This window comes from Salmo salar, chromosome 12 (assembly GCF_965601325.2).
Source record: "Salmo salar chromosome 12, fSalSal1, whole genome shotgun sequence".
In the NCBI taxonomy this organism is placed as follows: Eukaryota; Metazoa; Chordata; class Actinopteri; order Salmoniformes; family Salmonidae; genus Salmo; species Salmo salar.
This window is the reverse complement of record NC_138302.1, coordinates 31,960,316-31,971,802: the sequence shown is the minus strand read 5'-3', so window position 1 is coordinate 31,971,802 and position 11,487 is coordinate 31,960,316. Positions and strand designations below refer to the sequence as shown.

The 11,487-nt window shown below is 42.9% G+C and overlaps 1 protein-coding gene, 1 long non-coding RNA gene and 1 other non-coding gene across 4 annotated transcripts; all 3 read right to left on the bottom strand.

Moving 5' to 3' along the window:
- Positions 1-67: 67 nt before the first annotated feature.
- LOC106564753 (uncharacterized) lies at positions 68-2,182 on the bottom strand. Its single transcript, XR_006757955.2, has 3 exons — positions 1,805-2,182; positions 1,508-1,554; positions 68-1,373 (listed from the first exon to the last, which is right to left on the bottom strand). It is a non-coding gene; the product is annotated as an uncharacterized LOC106564753 (long non-coding RNA).
- A 3,474-nt stretch (positions 2,183-5,656) lies between these two features.
- LOC106564750 (cell division control protein 6 homolog) lies at positions 5,657-11,003 on the bottom strand. Of its 2 annotated transcripts, none has more exons than XM_014131072.3 (9): positions 10,865-11,003; positions 9,931-10,233; positions 9,210-9,476; positions 8,812-9,011; positions 8,379-8,533; positions 8,080-8,186; positions 7,600-7,840; positions 6,980-7,202; positions 5,657-6,211 (listed from the first exon to the last, which is right to left on the bottom strand). In XM_014131072.3, exons 2-9 carry the CDS (start codon positions 10,190-10,192, stop codon positions 5,981-5,983), a joined length of 1,686 nt encoding a protein of 561 aa, XP_013986547.1. In that variant the 5' UTR covers positions 10,193-10,233; positions 10,865-11,003; the 3' UTR covers positions 5,657-5,980. The 2 variants fall into 2 exon arrangements, with proteins under 2 accessions (XP_013986547.1, XP_013986548.1); XM_014131073.3 differs by lacking the exon at positions 10,865-11,003 and adding an exon at positions 10,751-10,843.
- LOC123725778 (small nucleolar RNA SNORD58) lies at positions 7,469-7,539 on the bottom strand. The gene has a single exon (XR_006758292.1). It is a non-coding gene; the product is annotated as a small nucleolar RNA SNORD58 (small nucleolar RNA).
- Positions 11,004-11,487: the final 484 nt, after the last annotated feature.

Genomic DNA, 11,487 nt, shown 5'->3' with positions numbered 1-11,487 from the left:
ATACTGTTTTTTTGTTGTTGTCGCTCTGTATAGCATAGAGGCAAGTAAAGTACATCTTTCCTACCCAAATATAGGGGAAGTACTCTTTATCCGATGAGGATGCATGGCTAGTGCTGCTGATGTCAGAACCGCCACTCATCTTGGGTCGGTAGTAGTTACTTACATGTATTTATCGCATCACTATCTAGCGGGATAACATTTTCAGTGGTCTCAGCCAAAACAGTCACATTCTCTTCAACAGCACTTTTCATCCAGACACTTTCACTACATAATGGTTTGTGGCTCCATCTAGTGGCTGTGAAACCAGAGACCAGGTAACAGAAGTTCAATGGCCTAGAGATCTGGCTATAGTATGTGATTTATAACTCATAATTAGCCTACATTAATGTGCAACACATGTACCCTAAGTGATTTCCTAATATACAAGTGGTGTTGAAGGCTGTGATCTGGGCACATCTTAGACTTGTATTCCAGATAAAACAAATTCTCTCACTCAGGATGCTTAACTCCTAAATTGAACAAAACCAAAAATGTTATTTGCTGTAGGTGAAGCAGAGTAGAAAAATAAATAAATGCTATTTTATTTAAGGTCACCGAAATTGGGTGTTTGATTTGCACAGCAGTGTGTCACAGATTAAAATCTGCGTGACTGCAATGAATTATCAAGGTAAATATAGAAGGGAGGGTGGGTAACTGTCAACATCCTACCAGGGCTTCTGCTAAAACCAGGCAGTAGGCGACTACTGATTTTCTAAATCGAGTATCAATTCTGGAGCGAACACGTTGCAACGTAAACGTACTTAAAACCGCAATGCCAAAATCAACTAGATGGAATTCTGGCCTGAGTTTCAAATTGGAGGCTGCGCTACCTGACACAGGCACACTGATGTGTCATCATTCCAAAGCCTAAACCCTGGGTAAAGAGGGTTAGAAAATGTGGAGTAGAATGTATGCAGATGGGTCAGTGTACCAGAGGAGACACTAGAAGGACAGAGTGCCAGCCAGTCCAGATACACTCCTACTCTGTTCGAATAAGACAAGGGAGCAGGTAAAGCAATACTCCTAGCATTAAGGAAGGCGATGTAACTGTTGTCAAAGCATCGCAAACTCCAGGACTTGTCATTACGTCCAAGCCAACAGTCCCCAACCTCTCCACTCCTGCTGATTTTTCTCTGTACGTCACTCCCATTTCCTCTTCACTCTGACTCCCAATAACTGCGCCTATTCAGACCCTCTTTACACAGCACCTGCCAACAGCCCTCAAATCTCTCTGGGTGATCAGGATGCGGCTGCTCTTCTCTCCCCCATGTTCCCCTCTGCCAGAGAGAGTTTCCTGTGTGCCGTGTTTGCGTCCAATGTTAGCTCACAGACATCTAATGGAAGGACACGATTATTAGTATTTTGTTTAATTACTGCCCTTTTTAATCTTTCTATCCAACAAATAAACATTTTCAAGTATTCTCACTGAATCATTTGTGTTTGCAGCTTTCACAAGAAATCAAGTTACATTTTCTTAGGCCAGATTTTATCCAGTGTTCTGCATCCTGGTTCACACTGTAAAAGCAGAACACAAGACAGTGGTTGAGAAACACATAGGGAAGATCTCAATTGCATACTGCTTGCATCCTCATCTCCTTCTCAAAACCCATTCGAGGAGGTCAGAGGGGAGAAACTTCTGCCTTTCTCATCCAATGGGTTTTGAGAACGAGATGAGAGAGGATTATTCAATTGAGGTCTTCCCATACAGTACAACAAAGGCAGGGCAACAATCGATGATGATGATGATAATATACATATTGCATACCAGAATTCAGGAGTGAAGCTGCTCTCTGCTGGACTGGAGGGTCCAAACTGCAAATTGGAGACACTCTGGTCAGTAAATTCAGTTGATGTTATTAAAATGACTAAAGTGAACTCACATTTTAAGCATCAAATGGTTTATTACTAGATTTTCACTCAACGTGGACCGAGACGAATCTCACACTAGCCTACTTCCAACCTATTAGAGTGAAATTCATATTATTTGCAGTTTGTCCTTCTGTGGAGTCACAAAGGGAGGCTGTGCTTCTCTAGCTGAAGCGCTGCGGTCCAAACCTTCATGTGAGAAAGCTGGACCTGAGACTCGGGTGAATCTGCTCTCTGCCGTACTGGAGGATCCACAATGTACACTGGAAAAACTCAGGTATACAAATTCAAAGTGACTAGCAGCTGCTGGTCGGGAGGTTATCCAGATCTGAGCAGAGGGAAGCAGATTCCCCTGAATGAGGTTTGTCAGCAGCACGTCCACTGAGGTTGACTTTGTGACATCACACCAGGTCTCGTTGTTCTGGAAGTCAAGTCGACACTCATCCAGACCATCAAATACAAACAGCACTTTGTACTTGTTGAAGTCTGAGATTGCGGACTATTTTATTTCCATAAAAGAAAAATGTGCACTCGAAAAGGAAGTGAAAATATCAACTGGATATCTTGATTGGCTTTTCCTTCAGTCCAGAATGAACTTCTGCCAATGCCAGCAACTCCCTTTGTCAGGACAGTTCTGTTGGTTTGTCTTGCTTAGGTAAGGGTTCAAAGATGTCATTGCATTTTGAATGGTGTCTCTTGTGTTGCTGATCTCCTGGATGCTGTCTCAATCTGTCTCACCTCTCCACTTCCACCCTCTGTGAATGTAGAGCTCAGTGTAGATCTGATTGAGAAGTGTTGGGTTTCCTTGTGTAGCCATTCCTTCAAACACACATTCAAACTTCCTTTTTTTCAAGTTGAATTTGAGTTTAAGTTGACACACAGCAAGCTCACCTAAAAGATCTGAAAATGACAAGGACAAATGTACTTTGGAGCATACTAATAAAGGCATAGTACTTTTAATACATATTTTTGTACATCAAGCCATCTGTTTGTGGGCATATTAAATAGAAAATTAAAGATCTTACTGTTCTCCAGTGTATCAGTGAGCTCTTTCTGGTTCAAGTTCCTCAGGATGTGCAGTGTGATCTTCAGAGCCCCCTCTCTGGCACTGCTCTCCTGGTTCTCATCTTCACCGTACACCACCACCCTTCCCCTGACTGTTAGAGCATTCTGGGTGATCTGGACTCCGAATCTTCTTGAACTTCTTTAATTCACTCTTTACAAATGTGATGACTTGGTCTTCAACCAACTGGAATAGGCAAAAACAGGTCTTAATATGTAAAGAACAAAAAAATGTATCTGAAAGTTTAATGCTGTAATCATATTTCATTATTTCTATTTCCTGGTGGGTCATTGAGCCTTGTGGGATTTAAAGACTACATACAGTAGTCAGAGGTTAAAGGTAAACAAAGATATCACAAAACTATCCATTCACTTTTAACTGTAAGACATGAGCCAGCTCACCTTGAATATGGAGGACATGTCTGCCGTAGACCGGCCACGGGAATGTCTGACTCCGATCTCTCTTGCTGGTCTCTGCACACATGACATAACACACAACACAAGTGCTACCTTATCGATAATCATCTTTCCCCCAGAAAGTATCTGGCACATGGTGGAATACAACATTTGTCTGTCTAGCTCTAAGATCTAAAGCACTCACCTTTGATCAGTAGAAATGCCTTCCTACCCGAATTGTGTTTTAGGATGAACCATTGACCAGTCACTCTTAAAGGACTCACAGCTTGGTCCAGGGGAATTGGCTCTCTTCTGTTGGATCCTGTCAGCAGACAACTTAGACCTAAGGTCAAACATAAGGGAGTCCTGACTCCATGCTTTAATGCGGAGACATAAAGACGATAAAAGAGGGGACCGTAATAAATTCTTACTCATGCCCAGTGTTCCCATCCCTGAAGTGTTCTTGATGTCCCATTGACTGGTCACTGTTCGTGGACAGACAGCTGGGTACAGCTGTCTGGACTCTGCTGCTGGGCCCTGTAAAGAAGCACATTCAATGTAACTCATAAAACTACAGGACGTTGGTGATTTACTGTTTGCTTCAAAATATTGATTAGAAACAAATGAGCAGAACAAGAGAAAACAAACCAGACAAGCTGTTGATCAGTAGATATATTTACCGTCTTGAAGTTGAATGGAGGATCAATAGACATGTCTGTTTGCATGGACAGACTGCTGGGTACAGGTGAGACTGGTCTCTACTGCTGGATTTGGCTTCAACACAACAGAGACAGATCTTTGGTCAATAATATCTTCTGCCTTAGCCTGGGTTCCAATCTGTTTGTGCCATTAAGCCATTCCTTGCCACTCCTTGTATGCCAAGGAGTGACATGATGGCACAAACAGATTAGTACCCAGGCTACTTCTGCCTAATGATGTAATATTACTTCTGAGCTCTACAATTAATATCAATATTTGTGATAGATATGATGTTAGGAATCTGTGTCAGTCCCATACATACAACTCACCTTCCAGCAAGTGTCAATTCCATCAGAGCAACATTTTTGGGGGGCACTGACCCCCTCCGCTTTCTCCCCAGAGAGACTCCTTTTCGAGGCAGTGCCCCCCTGCACTGTCTCCCCAGAGAGACTCCTTTTAGAGCCAGTATGCTCATACTGTGTAGAGAGAATAGAATTGTGATGGCAGATAAAGGCCCACTCCTTCATTTGGAAAACAACATTGCGGCAGCTCACCACTTGGTTTACTATAATACATCACGTTCATATGAATATCAGCAGTGTAACTATCCAAGCTAATAAAGTCAACAGTGTTTATCATATGGCATTGCTTATGAAAACTGCTAAGAATAATAAAAGCTGCACTACATTATAATTGAGTTGGTAGTTTTCACCCCATGTTGAAATGGAATTTCCACCCCGTCACAAACTGTGTAGAACAACGTTACAGGATATCGCAGCTAACTTCGCATGACAGCTTTCCGCAGTTCGGTGATTTATCATGTTTACTATCTTTATAAATACACACGTTCAGTATTATATTTAATTTGACTGCCATGTGGGATAGAGTAAAAGGTATTGCTATCCAGATCAGGTGGTCATGAACACAGGCATTTAGGCTATTTTTGGTTCTGACAGAAACCTACCAATAACCATTTCTGTTACAGGAAATTGCATTTTGCAGGCTATAGGCCTGGGCTGTTTTGGAGGTACCCATGCTCAAGTGTGAATCCAGAATCATAAATAAAACACTCTTTATTACGCCACCTCTGATCGTCATCTTAACTACAGCATGCTATTCACAAGGACCACAAAGGGGGAAACAGAAATTGCACCTGAACTCACAATATGGATGACTTGATCTGTGTTGATACCGTTTCCAAATTAAAACTCAACCTCGTTTTAAAGAATTGAAAGTGCACTGTACTATTATTGTGGGTACTGTATTCAATTAGCTAATGAAGGATTTACCTTTCTTGTTTGCTTCCCCCGGCTGTTTGGTTGTCAATGGCTTTGCTGGCTGAAATATTTTACTTTCACTTGTCATTGCACCCGTTTTCGCGTACTGCATATTTCACAGAAAGCTCATTAGTAGCAGGCAGGCCTTTAATTTATTTTGAATAAGGACTAAGGCTATATTTCCTAAAAAGTTAATGATTTTGATAGGTATGCCTACAGTTTACAAAAACATTTGTTTTTATTTGAGTTTATTTTTTGATTCACCATGATTAACAAAAATAGTAGAACTCTTGCTGAATTAAAATAAGAGCAACAAATTAAGTTTGTACATTAATTTATTACAACATAAATGTACATAAGGTTTTTACCCACAAAAAATAAATGAGCATTTAAAACGCAAGTTAAAAGCAGCTGGTCAGTTTGGCTGACCATTTGAAATGTTTCCAGTCCATGTTTATCTGTCAATAAAAATCTAACAAATTGATGCATTTCCTATTGTTCTGAAAAGGGAGGTCATAGTTGGATATGCATCACCCCACCAGAAAAAAAGGAATCCCAAAAAACAAACAAAATAAGGCACAAATAAATATTAATCTGGGTTGGTCAGATGGAGAAGTTGATATCATCCCGATGGTGAAAGGTTATGGTAGGCCAGCGGACAGGATACTGCCCAGCAGGGTGCGATCCTTCAGAGCATTCTCCACATCCCTCTCCTCAATCTTCAGAGAAACCTTGGTGATGCGAGCCTCCTTGGCTTTTTTCAGGGCAAAGATGCCCCGGCTCTCCAGCAGACTGCAGAGGGAGAGGCACTCGCCCTGGCCCACGCCGCCCACCTGTCTCTTGGTACACAGACGGCTGTACACCTCATGGAGCTGAGGGATAGAGAAGAGAGTCAGACTTGAGAAATAATTGGTACTGACCTTCAGCAACCCAATGACGTTCAGTGGTAACCAGGTCAGTGCAAGAGAAAACGTCTGTAACTGTCGTTTTACGTTTAATTCTTACTAGCTACCTAGACTTGTATGATGCATGTACACTGAGTGTACAAAACATTAGGAACACCGTCCTACTATTGCGTTGCCCCCCTTTTTCCCCCCTCAGAACAGCCTCAATTCGCCGGGGCATGGACTCTACAAGGTGTCGAAAGCGTTCCACAGGGATGTTGACTCCAATGCGTTCTACTCCTTTGGGTGGTGGACCATTCTTGTCACACACAGGAAACGGCTAAGCGTGGAAAAACCCAGCAGCGTTGCAGTTCTTGACACAAACCAGTGCACCTGACACCTACTACCATACCCTGTTCAAAGGCACTTCAATATTTTGTCTTGCCCATTCCCCCTCTGAATGGCACACGGACAATTGAGACATGGATTGTGCACAATTTTTTTTAAATATTTAACCCGTCTCCTCCCCGTCATCTACACTAATTGAAGTGGATTTAGCAAGTGACATCAATAAGGAATCATAGCATTCACCTGGACAGTCATGGAAAGAGCAGGCGTTCTTAATGTTTTGTACACTCGGTGTATATCAAGGTGTATTAGAAAATGATTAACAGCAAAAAAATGAAATGTTTGCTTTCAATTTACAAACTTGTGTTGTAGTACTTTGTTCGCACCAATGCAGTGCCCATCTCTCACCTTGCCCAGTGGGATCTCTTTGTTCTTGCCGTTGCGGGTTAGCAGTAGCAGACAGCAGACCAGGAGTTTCTGCTGGATGGGGAAGCTCTCTCCCTCTGACGAGGACATGCGGTCCCCGTACACCTCCGACAGCACTCTGGCCACCTGGGGCACGCTCACACAAGACGCTGTAGTTTCTGCTTCCTTCTTTCTGTCGTCAGATTCCACAAGCTCTACAGCCCTCCTGTAACACAGAGGAACCGGCGTCATGACACTTTCTGTTCTCAAACAAAACTTCAACCAGTTAACCCACTGTTCCCCGGGCGCCGAAGTCGTGGATGTCGATTAAGGCAGCCCTGCGCACCTCTCTGATTCAGAGTTTGGGTTGAATGCGGAAGACATTTCAGTTGAATGCATTCAATTGTACAACTGACTAGGTATCCCATTTTCCCTTTCCATACCAACTCTCCAAGACCATTTATAACTAGCCATAGTAAACGCACATTTTTGGTTGCTCATATTTGATCTTACATTTATTTTCCTGGGCAATCCAAAGGTGTCCTAAGAAGTCATCATTGCAACCAACATGTTATTTAATATTAATAGTGTATTTAAGATATTTCGTCAATTCATTCCCTTACCGGCAGATATCCAGAGCTTTGCGTGCATCTCCCGATACAGCAGACACCTTCCTGGCACAAAACTGCACGGCCGATGCATCTAGTAACCCTTCTCCGGACACCTGTCTGAGTCTGTCCTGTACGATGGCGGCGAGCTCCTGGCGGCTGTAGGGAGGGAAGTGTAACAGCTGGGGCCGACAGCGAGGCAGGGCCTGGAGCCTGGGGAGGATCCTGTCCGTCAGGTCCAGAGAGTTGGCGATACCTAGAATGGCATGACACCGTCATTACATCTGGAAGACTAACGACAGCCCATATGAGGAAATGGCTGAGAGTTGAATGGATGGAATTTAAATATAGAGATGGGTAGATGTGTGTATGAAGTTTGAGGGTGAAATCTTCAGATGAATCCTTAGATATTAACTAGAAATTGTAACGTCCAATAAAATGTGCATACCAGAGACGGTGTATATTGTTTAACACTGTATATTGAGGGGCTCTTACCGATGAGACAGAGGCGGGACTTGGGCAGGTACGGCCACTCAAAGATGGTGTAGAGAACGTCTTGGGCCTTGCTGTCCAACTGGTCCATTTCATCCAGGACTAGAAGACTGGGGAGAGAAGGTTAATAGGCAAAACTTATCAGTCTGCAAAATGTAATTCCTTTCTCAAATATGAGTTTTTTTTTTTTTACGGTGTAAATTCAGAGTTGTTGGATAAAGAAAAACTCTACTTTTACGAAAGTGTCATGGATTTAAGTTATAGTTCAGGGTTATGGTTTGGCACAGTAGCTAGATACTTACACAGTGGGCCCCGTGCTGGTCAGCAGTTTCTGCAGCTTGGTGTCGGTGTGACCCCCAGAGGCCCCCAGTTTCTTTGCCAGCAGGGGGAAGATGGCGTGGGCGCTACGCAGAGCCATACAGTTGATCACCACTGTCTCAATCTCCTTCAGTTCATCCTGGATCAAGAGAGGAAATAGTTAAATTCATGTAACAGAAATCAATGGGGTTAAATTCACACAGGGTTCAGGGCTGTACACAAGGGGTGGAATTAAGTGATTCTGAGCGTTATGGTAGAGGTGTAAGGTCATTTTAGAGTATTGGGATCCACTCAAGATCAAACACTAGGCTAATGAGTGTTTGAATCCTGTCAAGGCAACAGATCCAATGCTAGGCTAATGCTAACAATTAACCCATCATTAACAAAGTGGAGACTAATGCAAACAGTGATGCTAACCTTCATCTCCTGCAACACACAGTTGAGGCAAGCGGTCTTGCCGGTCCCGGGGGCTCCAGAGATGTAGAGGCTGGCTGGGCTGGCCTTCAGGGCCTTGTCCTCCAGGAAGGAGCGGATGGAGGACCTCTCAGCCTCCCGGGATAGCAGGCGCTCTGGGACAGCCGTGTGGAGGGCCTGCTTCACACTATGGAACTTAGACTCTGGAGAGAGGGAGAAGGGGTTCATAGTTTGCCTTAAGTCTATATGAAGTGAACATTAGAATAATGAGCAAATGAAATAAAGGCACACATTTCCCTTTGGAGTTTAACGCTTTTCATTTGCACTTCAGAAAAATCTACGAGGAATAGAACATGAGGGAGGAGAAAAGGAAGAGGAAGAGAGAGAGAGACATGTCTTACTTTCAGCAAAGAGGCGGACCACCGTGGCCTTCTCTGATCGGGGACATGATGGGCTCCCACTGGGGGTCTCATGGAGTCTGCTGGGGGAAGCCCTGGGGTGGGAGAGGGGCTGCCGTTTTGGTGACAGGGGGGTCAGTAGTCTCCTCTGGGATAGAACGGGGGAGTTCTCATCAAAGCCCAGCTCGCAGGGGGAGGCCAGGTTAAGGCAGGGCTGCTTGGGAGGAGTGCCCAGTAGGTTGGCACTGAGGTTACAGCCATTTTCATCTCCTGAGAAACACACAGAAGACGCATGGTTAGGTTAGAAACAAGATGTCTGTCTTTCGGATAGCATGTCACGTTTGCATCAAGAGTTGAAATAATTACTTAATTTTGAGCATTGTGGTTTATCAGCTTAAATGTTGCACAGAATATGTATATAAAAAAAAAAGAACACTAATTACCTAAAGTGGTTTATCAGTTTAAAATGTTGCACAGAATATGTAAAAATCACAAATTACCTAAAGTGGTTTATCAGTTTAAAATGTTGCACAGAATATGTAATAATCACAAATTACCTAAAGTGGTTTATCAGTTTAAAATGTTGCACAGAATATGTAAAAATCACAAATGACCTAAAGTGGTTTATCAGTTGCACAGAATATGTAAAAAAAAAAATCACAAATGACCTAAAATTTTAGACAGTGAAACACTTTCAAAGTTGAGTATAATAACAATCCCATACCTGTGCGTTTGCGAGGGCTGAGGGGTATTCTTGGGGTCAGCCTTGGGCACAGAGTTATGCCTTTGAGGGCCACAGGCCTGCGTGAGAGGGGCATTAGCTGGATCTTCTCTGGAAGGGGCTGCAGTTTAGGAGACTCCACGGAGCAGAGGGACTGGGTCTCCTTCGTCTGGGATGTGCTCTTGGTGCTTTTAGAGTCAACACTGAAGGACTTGCGTCTGGGGAACTGGAGAATGGGCTGAGCCTGGGAACGTGTACTGGGCATCTTCGCTGTGAGCACTTAGCGTCCAGACGTGTTTCAAAAGACTGAAGGGGGAAGAGATAAGGTCAGCCATTGTGACAACACCCATGAATAGATAGACAGCAAGAAAAATAATTAAATTATGATCAAGAGTGACTTGAAATGAGTGAAATTCTTTAGAGATACGAAACCACACAATAGTAAATGATACCATCCATCCTAGCTATCAGGTCTACCCTGATCAAAGTAGTTTCAGTATTTTCCACGCAAGTTAATGTCATTACCGCTAAGCATGACTCGATCGTTGCACTGTTGTAAAATCAACATTACAAAAGATCAGGGCCATCACAATGGTGTGAATTCTCAGTAACTACTGTATCTGCAGACGCAATGGCGACAACAATATGTGTCCTCATGTGTGGCGCCAACAGCACAACTATTATAAAACACTGAAATGGCGTAAAATACCACAATCAAAGAAAACCATACATTTATGTATTGGTGTATTCGACAAACTGTTTTATATCTGACTAACTAGTTAAACTTGACTGATTGGTGATTAAAACCCCCCCAGTACGCAACTGCAACTCGCTCGCCAACATATCTCCCCACAAATTCTGACAAAACATTCAACAATATCTCGTCAAATCAAACTTAATGCCACACGTTTAAAACACGCATTGAAAGTAGTGATACCTTATTTAAGTTGTTGATTAAGAAGTATTCGGGCTATTCGTCTTGACGGATTTCGTGTGGTGTCTCTGGCGCGCTCTAGTCTAAGAAACAAAACTTGCGCCAAATATCCCCACAACTCCTCCCCCCGTCAGCTGGACTTCCCGCCGCTACGATCCGATTTGTCCTTCTTGTGGCATTTTGTTATTTCCCAGGCTCTCATTGGTTCATCTTCGAGTGTCAGGAGCATCAGTGTTCACGTCACACAAGTACATGGTGGCGGGAGTTTCAATAATATGTATTTTGGCTGACTGGGAAATTCAGCATTGTCTAAGTGTAACATTTGACACAATATTATCTGGTGTTGTTAGTAACTTGATTGCAGTTTGAGAGAATTACTTTTTAATCAATTTCCTCCCTATATTACAAGCTTTTTACAATACTGCGTATGTGCTCTGGCATACATATTGAAATAATGCATACATTTGTGTGTAAATGTACAACCAACTCATTTGAGTTATGTTTCTGTGTAAGCTATATCAATCATTGTTAACTTCCACAATAAATTACTGTAAATTGCATTTGCAAGAAGCTTAAAAGATGGATGATAGACATGGTGATAAAGAGTAAAATACAATGGACACCAA

Coding starts and splice junctions, on each gene's coding strand:
- LOC106564750 (XM_014131072.3), bottom strand. CDS start 10,192: ATGCCCAGTACACGTTCCCAGGCTCAGCCCATTCTCCAGTTCCCCAGA. Junction 7,841..8,079: donor GTCCCGCCTCTGTCTCATCG/GTAAGAGCCCCT, acceptor ATGCCATTCTAG/GTATCGCCAACTCTCTGGAC. Junction 6,212..6,979: donor AAGAGATCCCACTGGGCAAG/GTGAGAGATGGG, acceptor TCTATCCCTCAG/CTCCATGAGGTGTACAGCCG.